This window comes from Berghia stephanieae, chromosome 9 (assembly GCF_034508935.2).
Source record: "Berghia stephanieae isolate SIO BIC M18660-M18661 chromosome 9, UCSD_Bste_1.3, whole genome shotgun sequence".
NCBI lineage: Eukaryota > Metazoa > Mollusca > Gastropoda > Nudibranchia > Aeolidiidae > Berghia > Berghia stephanieae.
The window spans coordinates 29,657,523-29,678,881 of record NC_088368.1 but is presented as its reverse complement, the minus strand read 5'-3'; the positions used below and the strand labels follow the sequence as shown (position 1 = coordinate 29,678,881).

General features: G+C 35.2%; 1 protein-coding gene across 1 annotated transcript in view; it reads right to left on the bottom strand.

Moving 5' to 3' along the window:
• The window catches only part of LOC144980021 (GTPase-activating protein and VPS9 domain-containing protein 1-like), a 51,102-nt gene extending 29,993 nt beyond the window's left edge, over positions 1-21,109 (bottom strand). Inside the window, exons 1-14 of the mRNA XM_078927463.1 lie at positions 20,957-21,109; positions 19,498-19,718; positions 17,985-18,806; positions 17,015-17,101; positions 15,417-15,575; positions 13,890-14,076; positions 12,955-13,106; positions 12,205-12,382; positions 10,746-10,940; positions 9,465-9,572; positions 7,433-7,572; positions 6,123-6,227; positions 4,024-4,084; positions 1,334-3,438 (exon numbers count right to left, since the gene is read on the bottom strand). Coding sequence (XP_078783589.1) covers positions 1,334-3,438; positions 4,024-4,084; positions 6,123-6,227; positions 7,433-7,572; positions 9,465-9,572; positions 10,746-10,940; positions 12,205-12,382; positions 12,955-13,106; positions 13,890-14,076; positions 15,417-15,575; positions 17,015-17,101; positions 17,985-18,806; positions 19,498-19,704 — 4,506 coding nt within the window. The 5' untranslated portion in view covers positions 19,705-19,718; positions 20,957-21,109. The remainder of the gene's footprint in view (positions 1-1,333; positions 3,439-4,023; positions 4,085-6,122; positions 6,228-7,432; positions 7,573-9,464; positions 9,573-10,745; positions 10,941-12,204; positions 12,383-12,954; positions 13,107-13,889; positions 14,077-15,416; positions 15,576-17,014; positions 17,102-17,984; positions 18,807-19,497; positions 19,719-20,956) is intronic.
• Positions 21,110-21,359: the final 250 nt, after the last annotated feature.

Genomic DNA, 21,359 nt, shown 5'->3' with positions numbered 1-21,359 from the left:
ACACAGGACAATCATAAAGGCAACACACACACATACACACTCATATTCTACTGTGATAGTAAGGCACCTACAAGGTGCGTTGCTACAGACACAATTGTTCTGATCAGCGGTTAACACCCTTAACTAATTTTGAACAGTGCCTTTTGTGTTTGGCCAAGCATTCAAGTTCAGAGAGGCATTTGTTTTCTACGTCCTTGAAAAGGAAGCCATCTGGATGGCTGAGCCTCCTTTGGTGAGGGCCATAAGAATACGCCTCACTAGACAATCAGGCTCCATGCGAAGGATGTGCCCAAGATACCTTAAGTGTCTCTTGCGTATTGTGATGTCAAAAGGAGGGTCTGTTGCAAGTTCATGGATGTCGCACTTTGTGATCGTATATAAAGTAAAGGCAACAAAGAATAAGAAGAAGAAATTTTAAATATTTTGGGGTTCCAGTTTTAGTTATAGTAATTCAATCACCCAAGGGTCAAATGGGGGGAGAGGCAAAATGATATTAAGATCAATATTTGAGGAAACATTAAAAAAACTATCAGCTTTGGTTGTGAATATTTGATCAATCCTAGTATCTAAAGGAATTTTTTGCTCCAGTCAAAAAAAAAAAGTATTTCAAGCGTTTTAGACAAGTTGCCTGTGTCCAGTAGCTTAAATCTTTACCTAATTTAAAGATGTTATGCCTATGAAGCAATTCTACGAAAATCAGCTCTCCTCATTTCTAAAAATAAATAAATGAGGACATAAGTCAAAGTTTAAATATTAAATCCACTTTACACATAGATAGAATGAAATTGATGTCACTCAGCTCTTTGTTATTGTTTTCAACCCACTACTTTTATGAGTAGTTCTCACTGAATAGTATTAATCAGACTATAAACGTTTAAGGTTATACAGTGTTTTGTGTGTTGGTATGTTATATATATCAAGCTGGCGGATGTTATGAGTTTTCTAACTAAACACACAGTATCAATTTTTAAAGTTCTCAAGTTGTAGTATCATTTTATTAATCACGAATAGGCAGCAGATTTTTTAATTCATCGTAAAATCAGTTTTATCAATTTTGTAATAAGCTAACATGGGACTTATGAAAATACAATGGATCAACTGAGGAAAAAAAGAAAAATCCATGAGTGACAATTGAAAATTAAAATTAACTGAAAAAAAAGGATATAAACGACAAGTTTGTATTCTATTTCAAAGACAAAAGAATGTAGCTTGGGTTTTAACAAATGAAAAATTAGGCTGTTTCAAAGAACCATTAACAGCAAAGATAATAAGTAAAACAATAGAAGCTTTCAAAGAGACCTTGAGCCATTAAATGTTAAGAGAACCCACTCACCTTTTCATCGGATATCACACTGATATTATCACCACCATAGTCTTTGGCACTAGTTTCCCCTTGTGACACATTTCCTTTCAACGAGGACGCTGAGTGACTGCTGCTTCCACTACTGTCACGACGAGGCCTCAACATCTTGGACATGGAGTTGACAACGATACTGTCATCCGCATCATCCATTGGTAATTTATTCTCCCCCTCCTCTTGCTTGGTTTCCACAACAAGCACTGGTCCATTCTGTTTTGTATTATCACCACCACCTCCCTCACTCAAATCAAACCCCTTCCCAACTTTCTCGCCATTGTCTTCATCCTCCCATCTAAAACTAAAATCTTTCAGATCGGATGAGGTGGAGTCCAACTCCATTACCCCTCCGCCAGTATCTATAGATTGATCTTCTAGTCCAGATGGAAAAGGATCAAATTGATTCAGGGCTTCTGAAAATCTCCGTTCTGTCAAGCCTGCAATTTGCTGTTCTGCCAGCTTCACATTTTCTTCACTATCCAAATTCTTTCTGGTCTCATTATCATCGTCATCATTGTCTTTGGCATCAATAAAAGGAATCTTTTTGAAGAGCTCAGAGGAATTTGTTCGATTCTGGTCAAATTTCTTTGTTTTTCCAGTCCCATCACCGCTAGTACCAACAACAAGACTAGAAGATTTACTAGGATCAACAGGTTTGAACCCAACAAGAGAGCTGTGACCACCACTGCCATGGCTCAGCCTGGACTTAGAGGAAGAATGATGTTGCAAATGAGCAGGGCCACCAATAGTTGAATCATCCACTGTACTGGTTTTGGGGATATCAAATACTGAATTGTCTATTTCAAGAGACTGTGGGCTGAATGCTGAATCACCTCCACCACCTACTGGCCGAAACATGGATGATGAGGCCAATCCAGAATCCGATGACATGGGGGTCATAGTGAATTGGTGCATGGAGGAGGAAGAGGTTGATGAAGATGATTGAATATTTAAATTTGTATTTGCTTCTAAAATTGATGATCTCTGATTGGAAATGGAAGAGGACTCTAAATAGGAAGTGGATGACGTTTGGGCATTCATCATCATGACTGAAGTGGAACTTTGCTGTATTGTTCTCGTAACAGGAGGTAAACCGCTGTCCGAATTGGAATCAAATGACGAGTGGGAGCTTAAAATTGCAGACGAAGAATGTTGTGTTGAGTTACCAGAAACTTGTCCATTGGAGCTGACCCATATGTCGATACTACCAGAATTTCTTAACTTGGTCGTTGTGTTGTTGGAATCAGGGCGTGATGAGCATGGAGTGCTGGTAATGTTGGGGATTGGTTTACTATGTCTGTCCATCAAGTCACTTATGTCCAGATGAGGGGAATGAGACGATGAAGAATCTTTCAAACAAGTGCTTCTCCGATTACTACTACCACCACCACCACCACCACCACTACTACTGCTACCACTTCCAACTTTGTTAGAACTTGAGCTTCCACCACTGCCACCAGAAGAAAGAGGATCAAAATCTGCAACTACACCACTTCCATCTTCACTGCCACCAATCGTCATGGCATTGTTGACCCCACCTCTACCACCAATTCCACCACTACTATTCACACTGCCAAAGCTGCCTCGACCACCACTGCTACTGCTATATTCTCTAGATTTTCGACTACGTCCATCCTTATCCTTCACTTTACTCCTAGCACCAGTAGAGGAATGAACTAAAGGGGATGATGATAAATCGTGTAACCCAGAAAACCCAACCACTGAACGGTGTGAAGAGTCCAGGTTCCTTGGAGAGCTTTGGCGATGAGAGCTCATCGGGGGAAGCTGCAGACTAGTAGAGGAGGTGGTATGACTGCTGATGGTTTGGTAACTCCTGCGGCAACTGGTCACGATATTTTGGAATGGGTCGTCGTTCTGGTGGAGATTGGGATGGTGGGAGTGGTTAGGTCGGTGGGATGTAGGATGGGGCTCACTAAAAACATCTGGGAAGGCATCGCACGAGTCTGACTGACCAGAAGAGGAGTGCGGGGTGTGATGGTGGTGGTGATTGGCGACTCCACTATTACTACCATCACCACCTACAGCTCCAAAATGATCGGAATCCAGGGAATGTTCTTCACCTGAAACAGGAATAGGTTTGGACACTTTTGTAACATTGCACAAGTTACTTGTAGTCAGTATCATTACTAACAATATACTTCCATCTGCAATATAACAACCACGAGCAGCACAACAAAAATTACTGTCATTAAAGCCACTATCATACCTAAAATCACAATCACAACAAAACTCACCACAGCCACATGATCGACTACCATCATGGTCGCCACTAACACAACTACATGAACCAAAAACCATTGCCAACATTAAAGAAAAGGTTAACTAAGAAGATATTAAAATCACGTTTCTTACATTCAAAAAGAGGGTGGTGACCCACACTCACAATTAAAATCTAGAAAAATGTATCAATCCTTCTGATCTGAAGATAACAATGATCGGTTACACTGTTAACAACTCTGCCTCCATTATTTTCATCACCGCATCATCCCCATTCCCTTCACAATTGACATCATCATCATCATCATCATCAACGACAACATCATCATCATTATAATTCTCACAATCACCTTTTTCAAAGAAAAAAAAATCAAAAGAGTTTTTTTAAAAGGAATCAAATTATCCGTGAATGTCTCAAACCCTCTTACCTTCCTCCTGACCCACAGATCCTCCATCTCCCTCTCTGTCCATTACCCCTACTAGGAGGTCCTGTAAATAAACATGTTGCATAAGTCTCATGGGTGGAACAGTAAATTTAGAGATTATAAGGAGATTCACTTTGCATTAATAAATTTTTCACATGAACAGAGATCAGTAAGATAACATGGTTAAATAAAAAGAACAGAAATTTTAAAAAATAAAATAATAAGCATAAAGAAAGAATGAAATGACGCCACTCAGCTCTTTGTTATTGTTTGTAGACTGTCAGATACGAGATATTCTCACTAAATTCCTCCTAATAAATTATTAATGTTAAAGGTTACACATAATTTGTGCGTTGGTTAGTCCTTCAGAGCCATTAGGCCATGGAGCTTGAGTTTATTCCAATTTTTAAAGCGTGAAAGTACTTCCTGCAAGATCAAACAGACCCAGGTACCCAATGACTGCTGGGTGGACAGGGGGTCTGAAAAAAATTTCGGCTTTACCCAGGATGAATCTCAGTCCCTTTGTTTGAAGCCAGTGCTCTACCAACTGAGCTACCGGGACCCCCGGTGAGCATTTTATATGCCATCAATTATAAATTAGAAAGCAGTCAGACGAATCAACACTAAAGGTTGCTTTCCTGCAAATTCTAAAATATGCATGTAGATTCAGTTTTCAATTGACAGTGTATGTGCAGCCATTCAAAAGGCTAATCAAATTATTTTAAGAAATGAGATTTCGTAATTCATAATTTTAATGCACATTTCTTTAAACATTGAAATAAACTTAAAAACTATAATTAAGTACCTTAAGAGATTGTGCCAAAATGAGGGTGATTTAAATTGATTGATATTTGAAGGACGAGGATTCTGGCCAAATTGTTAAATACGCGACGTGTCTTTCCATAGTACGACATTTAACTGGTTAATGATGTCATAGTGTTATTTGTATACTGACTCTCTCTTGTTCACAGCAAAAAAATTAGGGTAAACTCCCCATAACTAGGATGGATAGAAAAGAATAATGAACAATGTTTTAGGCTCAGATCCCTCTCCTTTTTCTCAGATTCATTTTTTCAAAGATGTAAAATGTTTAACATGATACACCACATTGTTATGAATTGGACAAAACTCTGCTTGGACATATTTTTAAAAGTGAGAGAAAGTGAACCTTTGACTTATAAAAGATTTTGGTTTTAGCTTGTTGGTCCTTAGTCACGTCTAATTAATAACAAATGTATTCAATCAGCAAAAGATTTACTTTCCTTTCACAGAATAATTGAAAGGACTTTTCGGTATTTTCAATGAAAATTGCAATATAAAAATAACTGGTCGGAATCATAGAAAAGAGAAGAACAGAAAAACCAGTTGTAATAACTTGAGCTTTTATTTCGAGCAGTATCCACTAAATATGCTAAAAGCACTTTACAAGGGGTCCCAAATCGACAGCAACAATAAACATGTACGACGAGACATGGTATCTTTAAGGTGTCATTATTTTTTATTTATTTGGACACGGGTAACTTTGTTACTGGTCAGGTACTCATTTTATATCTGAGCAAGGTGAGAAAATGTGAGTAAAAGCCTTTTCCAAGGATTTAACTTTATGCCACCCACAGCAGGATGCAAACTAGAGTATAATAATAATGATGATGGTGATGATGATGATGATGATGATGATGATGATGATGATGATGATGTAATAATAATAATAATAATAATAATAACAATAATAATAATAATAATAATAATAATAATAATAATAATAATAATAATAATAATAATAACAATAAAAATAATAATAACAATAATAATTTTTTTTTTTCCTCTGGTACTATCGCATTACACAATTTTTCAAATTTTTATTTGGTGACAATGATGTGTTGCACACTTGATTTCTTATTTCGAGTAGCTAGGGATCTTTTACATAATTTTTTTTTTTAAGAGAGAGAGAGAGAGAGAGAGAGAGAGAGAGAGAGAGAGAGAGAGAGAGAGAGAGAGAGAGAGAGAGAGAGAGAGAGAGAGAGAGGGAGAGAGAGGAAAGACAGAGACAGAAAGAGACAAAGAGAGAGAGGGGGGGTGGGAGAGAAAGAGAAGAGCGCTACCTGTTCCAAATCCTTCAGTAACTCAGAATGTTTCTCATCAGTGTCACTAGCCAAGACATCAGTACTCCATGCATCGCTTGCAGTCTCTGACAGTTCTGATATTGGCTGTTACAATAAAAACAAAATCAAAAAAGGGAAATATAATTGCATACAATCTGATTATTTTCCTTGACTTTGGGAAAATTCTATTATTCTTAATTTCAAAAGATAAGAGAGCAGTGAATATTTCTATCCACAGAATTCCCATTTATATTTAATTTATATGTATAAAATTGGACAATGAAATCAAAGCAATATAAGCTCATTTATGATCAAAAATAAACATTAAAGCAATGGAATATCTAGTTCACACATAATAATAATAATAATAATAAGAAGAAGAAGAAGAAGAAGAAGAAGAAGAAGAAGAAGAAGAAGAAGAAGAAGAAGAAGAAGAAGAAGAAGAAGAAGAAGAAGAAGAAGAAGAAGAAGAAGAAGAAGAAGAAGAAGAAGAAGAATACATATTTATACAGCGCTCATTCTCGTGCAAAACACAAGCTCTGGGCACTTCACATTATATATTTTTTTTTTTTAAGTTTGTAATAGATCAAAATATCAAGCTCCTTAACCAAAAAACTACAAATAAAACCCAAATGGATATAATCAAGCACTTTTTAAAGTGTCTCTTTCAAATTCATTTTTAAAACTGAAAATGATGTTTTATCTTTGACAAAAATCAGTGCTTATCTTGTGAGGAAAAGATACAGAGGCTAGGGAAAAAAAATTACTTTGGATAATTCAAATGTTCTGAAACATTGTAGGAATGTATTCATACAAATAAATATGATAGAAAGTGCAGCATTATGTGCATACTTTAATTATCTTAAAGCATTTATTTTATTTTAAGCAACAACTTTTTTCATATGTCAAGTAATAAAAATGGGTCTGAGACCAAATGCTGTAATAAAAAACTTTCTCTTAATACGCTATTCTGTATGATGAATCATCCCGTTGCTATTGCCAACATCCAAGTCAAACGAACATTTGAAAATAAGGCATCACATACCATATAACATTAAACATAATCCATGGTCATTAAATCATATTATCATGTATATCCATTTTTGCCATTCTAACATTCCCTTTAAGAAAAAAATTGAAGTTCTCCTGTCATCTGGAGCTAGGGAACAGGGCATCCAGGTCAGTAATTTCCCCGATAATCGTGAAAGTTGACAGGGCTTCAATCCATAAATATTTTACGATTCACACATTACACTTTCTAAAACAGTCGAATGAGTAGCATTTCCTCTACCCTTTCCCAGCCCCCTCACCTCAGGTAAATATGGAGGTTGTGCTATTTCCTCTGCAACTTCTTCTAGTCGATCCACCTGGTTTGACTCAGGGGGCTCTGAGTCACTGGCCAATACATCTGTACTCCAGGTGTCACTCACAGTTGACTGGAATTCATCTCCTTCAAAGACAGGTAAAGAAATGTTATGGTTTAAGCAATATCATCAAAATTTCACAGTGTAATGATTAGCACATTTTGATTTCCAAGAAAAGCAAAGAAATGAAATTTCCTTTAAAAAAAAAAAAAAAGAAGAAAATTGGCGCTTTCAGTTTTAGCTTCAATTATCAAATTTTGGGTGTCATTTTTAAGTTTTACAAATTTCAATTTAGGACAGACAAATTTTAAAACTTTTTTATTCCAGCCTCATATCTTTGTAAATTTTCAATTTGTGTAAAACTTCAGAACTTTACTCTTTTTGGATTTGTAAATGTTTAAATTGTGCATAAAATTGACCTATTTAATAAATTACAAAGCAAAAAGTAACAGACTCATACAGCCCTGAATACAGAAATATGGATATAATTAAACAATATGGCAGCATTCTTCACTGAGCTGTGGTGTTTCTAGAAAATTTCAAACTTTAAAATTTAGAATATAATATTTATTAATTTATTTTAAAGGTACCATTTCTGTCTTATACCATCTGCAACAAGTTTTTTTTTTTTTTTAAACCAAACCCTGTTTACCCCAAGAATGATTGAGAATAACAATCCCGCACTTCGAAAGACAACTCTCAAATGCATAAGTGAATGATTTAACATCTACTCACTGATCCTAAATACAATGCAGTTCACTTAAAATCCACACCTTGCTACTGACTTTGCAGACGTAGCAATATTATGTTTCCAAAAGAAAAAAAAACATGAAAGATCTCATATATGCATGTGCATGCTTTTGCAGATAGAAACTATTCAAATGGTAATCTCATCAATGTAACAAGTAGACCTGTAAATGAGCTCTATAAAAATTGACTGAAACTGAAACTCTTCGTAATTCGTCGTAGCGGTAAAATCCAAAGGATCAAAATGAAAGGTAAACAGCAAGCTCACTTGAGCAAAGCAATGGCAGAAAACTAAATTGCGAGGGAATTAATTAGGCTACTTACCATTGTTCCTTGTAATTAGGTACCCAATCAGTGAAGAAACTTAGAAACAGTCAACCAGTTTGTTTACAACATGAGGTAATCGAGATGTGCTTGTAGCAATCATTTAACTTTCGATTTGAAGGTGTCTACATAACGAACTTCCGGTGTTTCGAATTTTTCTTTCTCATACTTTTCCTGTCCTTCAAGTAAATGTGGTCAATTTTGGCTTAGACGAAACAGTGAAATTTATCGCTCGGCGGCTCAGTTAAAATTGGCTACGACAGGTTTCGAAAGTGAAAAAATAATTTCACGAAGGCTGTGTGAAAATACACTGGGGTGTGTTCAGACACGGCAATTCTAAAAAGCGTCGCTTAGCCTTGGCAATATATATCCATCATTAATATAAACGGCCCATGAGCTATGCGTGGGGCTGTGGAACATTCCTAGTTAACTTTACAGTCAATCGACTACGATTCATGAATTCTTTCTTTATTCATTTCTTTCTTCCCTTTTTAAAAATATTTGAATTTGACGAATTGACTGATTTCAGTTAATTGACTGAGAATTTACAGGTCTAAACAAGATACATCAACATTTGTGTACAAAGAGTGCTCACAGAAACCCAAAACTACCACTATCTCTTGCTCTTACAGTGAAATTTCACAACGTCAATCAATCAAGTATTGTCTCTGAGCACATTTCATACAATGTTTGCCAGAAATCAGAAATTAATGCGAGTAATAAAGGGGATTTAAAAAAAAAAAAAAAAAAGCAGGGGCATCATCAAGTTTTGACCTCAAGCAAAAGTTGGCTTTAAGCAAAGTGACTTCTCAAATACAGTAATAAATATCACATTGATCCCATCAAATCGCAAATGTCTTTAGCTAAAAGAAAAAACAAATCATGTTGTCAAAATCACAGCCCTTACTTTCCATGACGAGTTCAGCTTTGATTTCAAACTTTCCAAATCTGTCAGTGACATCCACCCTGTTCTCTTTCCTAACAGTGACAGGAACGGGCATGGGAAGTTGTGGAGCTGGATCGAGATAGGCATAGGTAGAGTTTAAATCAAAGATTATTTTTAAGAACTCATGTAACATCAACTATATCAAAAAAGCAATTTGAATACATAAATCAATCAATTTAAAAAAAACAAAAATACCATTATATCAGAATTTCCTTGGAAGCAGTTACATCAGTGATGATAATGGCAATTTGTCAAAAAGGAGAAAAATGTAAAGTCCATCCCATCCGTCTCAAACTCAAATCAAATTATAACATAAAATATCACAGTTACATAATAGTATGTTATATAATTCTATTACTATTGTATATTCATTCTTATCATCATAACTTACTTTTTTGTAAATACTTGATGAATTGTCTTTTCCTTAAAACAATTTTTAAGGCTTACAATATTGCTTATAACACCTTTAGCAGGGATTAGGATTAACTTTTTTTTAAATTTCAGAATGTATGGTTATATTTTACAAATCACTCTGCTATTTCTTTGTTATCGCAACCCATGGTTATGCAGTTTATAAATAAGACTCATGAATCCTTAACAATTTGTAAAACAGTCTATCTAACAAAGATAAAAGGAGTAAACCAAGTTTATTTATTTCTTATTTTTTTAAATCAGACTTGCTCATTGTGATATTATAAAATTATCTCCCTATAATCAGATGACTTTTATAAGCATAGCATGAAGATAGAAGAGTGGTTGAGAGAGAAATATGGATAAGGGAGAAAAAAATATTTTTTAAAAATAAGAGAGAGAGAGAGAGAGAGAGAGAGAGAGAGAGAGAGAGAGAGAGAGAGAGAGAGAGAGAGAGAGAGAGACAGAGAGAGAGAGACAGAGACAGAGATAGAGAGAGAGAGTGTGTGTGTGTGTGTGTGACTACAAGGCTGGAATAGTTTAACGCTCTGAGCTTTTATTAGAGGAAATCAGCAGAAAATTTGTGAGAAAATACATGAATCCCGGAATTCCGCGGATCCATGGAAGATTATCATCACCGTTACATAAAAAGATACGTTTAAGTAAATTGAAAAGACTGAAAAAAAATGAACATATATTAAAAGAATGTCAATTATTTTCAGAAAATAAACTGTTACTTAATTCAGAGTATATTGCACAGCAATTCAACAAAGCGCAGCTCTACACTGTAGGCATAAATTAGAGATGGAATCTATCCCAGGCATGTCTTACCGGCAGGATGTTCCTCTACACTTCCAGCTTGGGACAAAGGAGTATCGCGGCCACTGATAGAAGGAGACCCCCGACCACTGACATTGGCTGAGATCATATCAGAGAAATTATCAGCCTCCAGCTCATTCTCCTCGTCTTCGACAGAGTGACTGGACGCTGCCTCTGATATCACTTCCTGGTAGTCACTAGCATTTCCTGTTGATTCAGATTTCATTGATTGAGTTACAATAATCAACAATAATGCAAATGTTGATGTTTGAAAATTCAAGTCAATAACAATGAAAAAAATAGAATAAAAGCTCCATTGAATTCACAGAGACAAATAGTTTGGATGTTTCAGCTTTTCCCCTCTGTTCACAAAACGGGATGAATAAGCTTAAACAATGATATAACTACGCCAACCTGTCAACTCACATTTATCTTAAGTGTCTTTAGCTTCTGTTTTGTTGACAAAAGGAGAAACCTGAAACATCCAAATCATTTATCTTTGTGAATTTTACACTAATACTATGAAGATAAAAACGGTCTGAGACCGAAATCAAGTTGTTTTTTGAAACCCATAATCAGGCCTGTAAAAGCCAGAGTTCATCTCAGTTTCTGTAGCATGAAACGGTCATCAACCATTCTTGGTACCATCTTCCTAGTCCGTCGTAGAGTACTTTATAACAGTTTTAATTCTAGAACCCAATAGAATTTGACTAGATAGTCAAAACATTAACCAATCTATTCCAAGTTCTTTTTTATCATCTTTGTACAGAAAAAAAACAACAATTATATTATCTCCATATATTTTCATCATGAAAAACGTAGAAAAAAAAAATTAACGTAACAAAGATCTACCTTTTCAACTTAAATTAATGGTTAGATAGTCACAATGTTTACGGACCTATACCCTTATCTAATTTGTTCAATGATATTTCATTAACAGTGAAAGCCAAAAATTGTGGAAAAAGTAAATTTCACATGATACGGGGAACCTTTTAAGGTATCAAACCATCTTTCATTTTTATGCCAAAACAAGCCGGACCATTATCCATTACATCAAAGAGCATCATCGTCATCTTCGATTTCCTCATCGTTATAACGAGCTTTTTAAAATATATATAGCACAATATACACTAAACGTGCTCAAAAGCGCTTTACAAGGAGTCCTTTACCAACAGCAACACGTAACATGTAGAACGAGACATGACGCCTGTTAGGCGATATTACATTTTTTCAGGACAGAGACAACGCTGTTAACGGCCAGGTACTCATTTTACACCTGAGTGTGGTGAGAGAATTTGAGTAAAGAGCCTTATCCAAGGACTCAACTCTGTGCCGAGTGAGGCTCGAACCCAGGATCTTCTGATCCAAAAGCGAGTGTCATACCACTAGACCACATAGCCACACCACATAACCATCATCACAATCTTAATCATCATCCTAGCCAGGTTGATCCTGTGTATCACGGATATACCTATAGATTCCTGATCGTGAGACAAAGAAAATCGAGTCCTTTTCTCCTGTATTTCAGGGTTGGGGGCTACTAAGGGCTGGGTGGGTTCGCTGTCCCCACCAGGCGGCTGGGCTGGGCTGGAATTGCTGATGTTGAATGTTGTATGCTTAGACTCCACTGGTTTGTGGGATGATAAAACCTAGAACAAAAAATATTTATACATTTAAAAAATGTGTTAAAGAATGACAAAAAAAAAAAAAAAAAAAACCTTCATGATGCAAATTTATACATATAAAAATCTGATCTATGCCAATAATAAGTTATTTTGAAAAAAAGTAAGGAAAGATTTTGCTTTCGTCTGTTTTTTTCTGGGTTGATTAATCAAAAATAAACCAAAAACTGATGATCTAGCATCAAAATAGTCGTTATAGCTTTTAAAAGTGTTGAAAAAGTGTGAACAAATTTGATATTCTGTCTACACTTTTTTAAACCTTTTAGAAACGGTTTCTGCTATTCTATTGGAGTTAGATCACCAAATTTTGATTTATTTTAAATTATTTAACTGATAGAAACACATCAAAACAAATTTTTTCCTTAGTTTTCACCAAATAACTTGGAATTGGGGTATTTTTGTGGTAGACGCCAAAAAAAAAAAAAAAAAAAAAAAAAGGCGTAATAACACAGCCTCATATACATTCACATTTGACCAAATATAACAAATTATTTAAAAGGACGCAAGAATTGAACATCAGATAGAATATGATGACCAACCTTTTTTTCTGGTAACATTCCAGGACAATCAGAGGGGTGTCGAATGGACACAACCAATACACCGCATGTGCTGTCACTATCGGTAGAGGACTCCCCTCCATTCAGTTCTTCTTGAGAAGGGGTTAAAGCTGAGGAGCTCTTCTTCTTGTTGCCTAAGAGACAAGGAGATAGGTGAGACGAAGAAAAAAAAATGATTAGCTTTAAGAGAAACAGAAAAAAAGGAAAGACAGATAAAAAATTATAATTGGAAAATGTTTTTAATAGCTTTTGCCAATAGAAATAAAACCGTTTGAATGATCAGAGGTAAACAAGAAGAGAGAAAGAAAGAGTATATAAGTCCTGTTATCCAACATTACTTATAGCAGTAGTAGTAGTAGGAGTAGTAGTAGTAGTAGTAGTAGTAGTAGTAGTAGTAGTAGTAGTAGTAGTAGTAGTAGTAGTAGTAGTAATAGTAATAGTAGTAGTATTAGTATTAATAACAATAATCACCACAACAACAACAGCAGCAGTAGCAGTAGTAATGATGACGATGACTATTTAATGATGATGTTGAGGAGGATGATGGTGATGATGACAGAGATGATAATGATGATGATGATGATGATGATGATAATGATGAAGATAATATTAATAATAATAATAATAATAATAATAATAATAATAATAATAATAATAATAATAATAATAATAATAATAATAATAATAATAATAATAATAATAATAATGATAATAATAATAATAATAATAATGCACTACAGACATCAATTGAGCTTTCTGAGATTTATTCTTTGTGTCTTACCATTTGATCCAATAATCAAATTAAACAGTTGTTTTTTTTTTTTCATGTCATTTTTCCAGTAATTTTTAAAATTTAAATCAAATATCAATTGAATGTAAAATGGTATGACCGTAATATTATATAAAATAGGTTGTACCTTTGGCTTTGGTTGCACTCTGGGATACAGGTTGTGGAATGGTGGGTGTGATGACCCCCCGAGGGTTAACAAGGTTATCAGATGAAGGTGGAGTCTCTGCCGGAAGAGCAGACAGAAGATTCTCCAAATGATGCTTGCCAGTTATTTTTTCTTCCAGCTGTCCTGCTGTGCTCCGCAGAAATTCCACCTTAGAAAGGTCAAATAAGTCAAAATGAATTTCCATGTCTTAAGATCATCAATATCATCATAGCGGTCAATTCATGGACATCATTACTGAAAAAAAGTATCACTATCAGAGACAATTTAATATAAAGCACTAATAACAATGAGCATTTGTACTCTGTTTAGTGCTGCCAACCATAAACCATGAAAATGTGTACCACGGCGAGCCAACATGACAAAGATTTTGAAAAAATGCGTACAATCCTTGTGGGGGGGGGGGGGGGGATTTCAATTGAAATTTCGGAAAATATAGCTCTGGTTTTATAGTCCTATGACCATGTCCTAACAAATGATACTAATAAACATAAACAACATGAATACTCTTTGAGTAGAAACACACTTTTCAGATGTTAAATCGACATACAAATCTATATGTCCCTATGAAATATTTTATTGAACTCCCAACATGAGAGTAATTACAGTGTTCAATTCAAGTAAACTAAGAAAGTATTATATGTTTTAAAATACCAATTGAATAATGTCTACAATCATCAGCAAAATGCATACAGGTGCATAAATGCATAAATGACAGTACGTAATAATAAGCATTTTTTATGTAAGATTGGCAGCACTCTCTGCTATTTCAACCTAAATTCCAACCATTAATATCTGATGAAAAACCACATATGTACAATGAATTGATATGGCCAAAGAAAAGGAGTTTGTTTACATGTGGCTAAATATAAGCAGTAATATGCCGCTTATAACTATTAGCTAATCATAATATCGCAATGCCAACTTTTTGACAAACTGTCTAACTTGGCACTTTTATTATCAAAATGACTGGTTCGGATAACTGTGGTGACTGGTTCGGATAACTAACTTATCACAAAGATAACGAAAATGATAAAACCACTTGACAACTCCTTCAAACTGCAGACTTGTGTTTTGGTTTGTGACTCATGATTTAAAGAGGTCCTAGATATGGGCAGTGATGTATATTGTCAAAGTGTTAGTGAAAAAAGGTGTCTAACACACCCTTGTACTGAATGAGACAGAAATTTGGCGTCATATGGCCTGCAGGGAGGCCGGTATGAATGAAGCACTATGAAACATATTCAGAAAAGTGAGTGGAGCAGGCACTAATGTTGATAATAACAAGAAATGAAGTGAGTAGAGAAGTGAGTTGAGGCACTTTGCTCCTCACTTTATTTTTTGTGGAACATTTTGAACATTATGAATCTGTGGAAACTGTCCGAATTTCGTCTATTTTGAACCAATACTTAAAACCAGGCTACACATTAATTCTTTCGTGGAAACGAATGATTGTTACAGGAAATAAAGAGAACAAATAGTCAGACATACCAAGTCTTTGATTTCTGAGGAAGTTACTAGGACACAAGATTGGGCACATTCTTGTTGGGCCCCATCCGGAGTTTTCATCACTGACCCTTCTCTCATCTGATCTATAAACTCGTCCCATGATCCTTCAAAGAAGAGGTCTAGCACTGAAGACATTGTTCCCTTTTTAAAAAATAATAAAATAAAATGAACAAAAATAAATTAATTAAATGGCTAATTCTTTATATAAGTTATTTTTTAAAATGTAACATTTATTTAGCTCAATATCCACTAAGCATGCTAAAAGCTCTTTACATAGGATGAGACATGATGCCTGCTAGACAATATTACAATTTTTTCCCTGACAGCGCCAACACTGTTAACAGTAAGGTACTCAAAGTGAGTAGAGAGCCTTTTCCAAGGACTCGACAATGCACTGCTTGTGGGACTCAAACCCAGGACCTTCCAACCTGAAGGAAAGTGTCATAACACAAGACCACATAGTCGCTCAAGTAAAAAGCAAATTTTAGAAATAAGAAAAGACAAGTGAGAAATCCTGTAAACTGAGATTGTGATTATAGTTACATCACCATATATAGGGGAAAATGTACAGCTGTGAAATCAGAACCTTAAACAGAGGCTGGCCTTCAAAAGAATGTAGTTTTATTTTTATGAGAGACAGTAAGTAATCAGTCTTTTCTGTTCTAAAATCTAGTTCCAAATTAAAGTAATCCACATCAGTTGTGATAGTATAGAAAAAGCATGAATTAAACTTAAACTCTGTTGAATTCAACATGAATAAAAATCGAACAAATTGTTGAAGTTGATAAACTAGTTTCATTTGTGAAGATGATGATGATGATGATGATGATGATGATGATGATGATGATGATGATGATGATGATGATGATGGTGATGATGATGAGGAGGAGGGAGAGGAGAAGAGGAGGAGCAGGAGGAGGAATATGATGAAGCAGACAACTCATCCTTAATTTTAGATATAACAGCAAATTCAATCAATGAAAAACACTGAAGCACTTCTACAGTTCTCAGGAGCAAATAAAAGTAGACCGTGTAAATTATTTCATACATTAACAATATGGATATAGGCTCAAACAACACTCAGTCTGAAATTTCTTTGCCCTTTAATCTCCTCTTGTAAATAATTCAAATTTTCTCATCAATCATAAACACCTTTAAAAAGTTATTTCTTTTAGAAGAGGAGGAGGAGGAGGAGGAGGAGCAGGAGAGGAGGAGGAGCAGGAGAGAAGGAGGAGGAGGAGGAGGAGGAGGAGGAGGAGAAGGAGAAAAAGGAGAAGGAGGAGGCGGAAGAAGGAGGAGGAGGAGGAGAAGAAGAAGAAGAAGAAGAAGAAGAAGAAGAAGAAGAAGAAGAAGAAGAAGAAGAAGAAGAAGAAGAAGAAGAAGAAGAAGAAGAAGAAGAAGAAGAAGAAGAAGAATAAGAAGAAGAAAACCATCCGTGATTATGTTCTCATAATTATTTGAGCTGTCACTTATTTCCTTAATGCACAAAATTGCATCAAAGACGGGCAAAGAATCCAATCAAATTTGACATTATAACAGAGATTCACTATTCAGCCATCCAGCCTCCATTCTCTGCCTACCTTGTCAAAGCGTCCATATAGGTCCTGTACCTTTGGATCAATATTCTCCCATTGAGAGATTGCTAAAACTTGGATGATTTTGGCCATCTAGAAAATTAAACAAAAATCATTTTCTCAGTAGAAAAAAATAACAAATAAACGAAAAAGGTTTAAACACATTCCATCATTAAGAAACTCTTGTAAATGGAATGGATTTATTATATATTTTCAACAATCGATTCTAACACTGTAAGCAGTACATGCAATTTTATACATATTTATGTATAACAAACACTGAACATGTAACCGGGCGCATGACAATTGCACTTTTACAATTGAGATGTGGATAAGTATTGGAGTCTTACTCCTGCCATGAAAGCACTATAGCCACAGACATTCTCAAGTTTGAGCTAAAAACAAAAGTGAAATCGTAGCTGTTGCTTATACGATAAGTAGAGGTGGATGCTAACCAACAAAAAGAAGGAATATTTAACATCTCTTAACCTTAACCTCTCTAAGTCTCTCTTGCCAATGGAATGTTGCGTTTCTGTCATGCAACAGCTTAAGTGCCAAGGCTATGGAGACACAGCCCCACTTTGCAGATAAGAGGCAGATTGTAATATATCCATAACACCCCATGATATAGAAAAACATGATCCATCTGTATCCTGATCACTACCCCCCACCCCTCCTCAACCCAATCCCCTCATCTATTGTCCTCTACACTTTAGATCATAACTCTTCCAAATCAAACAATGCCCCTGATATACCAAAGTGATCTCAAATATCTTTTTCCTATGTTGCAAGCCATATGTTAAAGCCAACCGAAAATATCACAGATAAGGTGGAATAAACAACTTAAGGTTTCTTAATTTGAATGACAAAATTTACTGTTAGAAAATGTTTCCAGAGGAAATGTCACATACTTCATTGACAACTAAATAATAGATCTATAAATTTAGAAAATGAATAAATAAAATATTGCCCTCACCTGCATCAAATTATGCCGAGAAATATGACTAATGGGAACATCTGAGGTGATACCAAATGGCTCTGGGTCACAGATAGCTGGGCAAATAAATCTGTCGAATATGAGATCAGCGCAACTGGTACGAATCTCCTGCATACTGACCTGGCCACGCTCTGTGAGGACACGATAGACCTGTGATATCAACCAGCCAATACTTGCAGGAAAACAGTGAATGTTTGACTTGATACTATTTATAAATCGTGAAGCCAACAGGACCAATTTATCCACAGCTTCTTTGCGATATTCTTCCAGTTTTGTTATATGTTCAGGAGTACCAGGTTCTCCAAATCGTTTCAATTTCTCAACAGGTGGAAATCTGATCAGAGCTTTGTCAGGGTCGATATCGTAAAACCATTCATCTTCCATCAAAACTCTCATTATAGGTTCATACAAGGCAGCAGTGAGAAAAAGACGAGCTGAAAACAAGCTATCGCATAATTGTCGATAAGCTTTAGTAAAGGCGATGTTGGTACGACTAAACAATCTTCGGGGATTGACACTGTCAGCCACTTGTTTCTCCAGCAGAGTTTTTAAGACTTTTAAAACAGCTGTCTCGTCTTCTTGTAAAACACAATTGGAATAGATGGAGGAGATTGTAAGACTGACTACATTGTCGACCTCAATCCCTTCTTGCCTATCTCCCTCTAGAATGACATGGGCCAAAAGTGTTGGATTGTCGTAAAGATATCTAAGCAACTCCCCATATTTGGCATCATGATAACTGAACACTTTGTATGAATCTACAAACTTGGTGTCCTCTAACTGGTTGTTGATGGCATAAGCCTGGTATTGAAAAGGAGAGAAAAAGTAATTTCATATTCATTGCCACTTCCTAGAGTTGCTAAAACTTTAATTCATTAAGGTTGATGTTTAAAATCGGTATTAAATTCACAATGACTTAACAATAATATCATAATGTTATTCATATTAATATCATGATTATCATTAACATCATTACCATTATTACTGCAAGTCTTCATACTGAAGTCAAGTAGAGAAAAGCCATTAGGTTCACTTTAAGACTCTCAGTTAGTCATATAATATATAATGAGTAAACATCACTAATTCAGCAAGAAAAAAAAATCAAGAACAAATGAGATTTTAATCTAAGAAACAAAAAAATAGCAGTAAAATCTCAGAAAAAACTGGAAACTACAACTCCAACATGGACTATTTCTAAAATCACTGAATTGCTGCATACGAATGGAAAATTTAGGATTAGATATTAGCCCTATGATGGATCATTTTAAATTTTCAAGTAAATATGCACTGGTTTTCTGATACAAATATTTCTACATTACGATAAGCAGAGGGAGAAACATAAATAATCTTGACCTGAACTTTAAAAATTATGTTCTCAACGAGAGGTGACAAGCATTAGCCTTGACTTACATTTGCAATAAACCTTCAATTAGTTCCATTCATATATCAAAAACAGAAGTAATAATCAAGAAATGTATTGAAGTTGTCTTACATCAGTGCTTTCTCCATGTCCCTGTTGCCAAAACTGTTGCAGATTTAATTTTTGGCGCCTTAAGACCCATGAAGAGTGGTTTAGTTCTTCTGCAAGAATTGTAATGTTGTTGAATAAACGCTGCAACTGCTCTCGTTCATTGCTAGCAAACAAGTTTTCTGTCTGCAGGTGCTGACTCAACTCAAGTAACTCAGAAGTCAGAGTCATCTTGAACAAAGTGACTGAAATCAAAATAAAGCATATGATAAGGGAAAAGTTTCTGAAAAAAGCTTTGACATGTTCAGTGGTGTTTGTACAAAATATATATGGTGAATGCTAATCATCGTGCAGGCAAAATTGAATTATATGAGCATGAGTAACTCAAGCTTTTAAAAAAAAATTAAGATCCTTTTGTTTATTTTTTTTAAAAACAAGAACCCTCATTGGATTGCAAAGTACCCCATTTCGCTAAAGGAAATCTTTATTTTTAATTAACAAAATGCGATGACAAGAGAGAGAAAAAGATTTAAAAGACAAAATAAGGGGGGGGGGGGGGGGGGAAGCATTTATCATTTGCATTGCTCTGTAGAAAGAAGACCCAAAAAAAAAAAAAAGGGGCGGAACCAGGATTCGAACACACAGCGTCGATTCCGACAAGCCTTCTACTTCTAAGGCAGATGACTTAACCATTAGGTCATGACACCTGCATGAATGTCGAGGTATATTGTGTATATTTAGTAACCATCGACTGATTTGTGGTTGGTTAATTTTATGCTTTCATTGATAATTTATGAACTTTACTTATTTCGTTCTATGTGCATTACGAAACTTTTCATATTTGGGTAATGTTTAAAAGATGTTTCAAAAAAGTGTATTCTTCCATCAATATTGCCAGACAGGTATCTGCTAATAATCGGTTTTTTTTTATTGGCAGACATGTCTGGCAATAATCACAGCATAACTATACATGAACTGACTGAAGATAGTTTGGGCTTGGTGATTTATTTCCCATGACATCGGAGATCTTGTAACAAGAGATCCTATCTTCCATAGAAATATATTGAAATAACAACAGTCATTCATTGGCTAGCTGTAACTGTAACGGATTGAATGGCTGAAGAGACTGAATGAAATTGAAATGAATCATTCATTGAATTGAAATTGAATGAATGAGATTGGATTGGGTGGATTGTGAGTGGCAGTGACCGACCACCTACACATGTATTCATATAATATAAAAACGTTGTGAATGGGTAAAACATTATGCGGTAGATGCAAGTAGACATGAAGAAAATAAATCAGAGTAAGACGTAGTTTCTGAGCCTTCGACTTTTCAACGAAAAAATGTGAACCAAGAAAGAGATGGCTTGACTGGGAAGGGGGAGGGGCTCATTGTCCTTCGCATTTGCAGCCCGTCTTGCTCCATCATATTTAAGTACCCAAAAAATGAATGCAATTAAATGATAACAAATGCATATACCTTGTCCAGATTACAACTTGTTTCCGATACTAATAATGGGATCGGTGATATTGTTATCTATCATTGTATGAACAGCAATCCTTTCAGGATCAAGATCAGCAACACCGTCCATTAAAAAATAAAACTAATAACACAATTTGCGCATGTGTAAATAAAAGGGAGACATAAACATCCGTTTACTTGCATTTTACATTTCACCGTTACTGCCATTATTTCTCTCAATAAATTTATATATCAATTTTTTCAACAAAATTAAAAATATATATGAGCTTTATCACGAATTAAATATATTTTAAACCTGTCATCTTATAACAATTACCACATAGTGAAATATATTACAAGCGATCCCTTTTGGATCATAGTGAGAATACCAACGGTTCTCTTCACTTTTATCTCTTTCTTT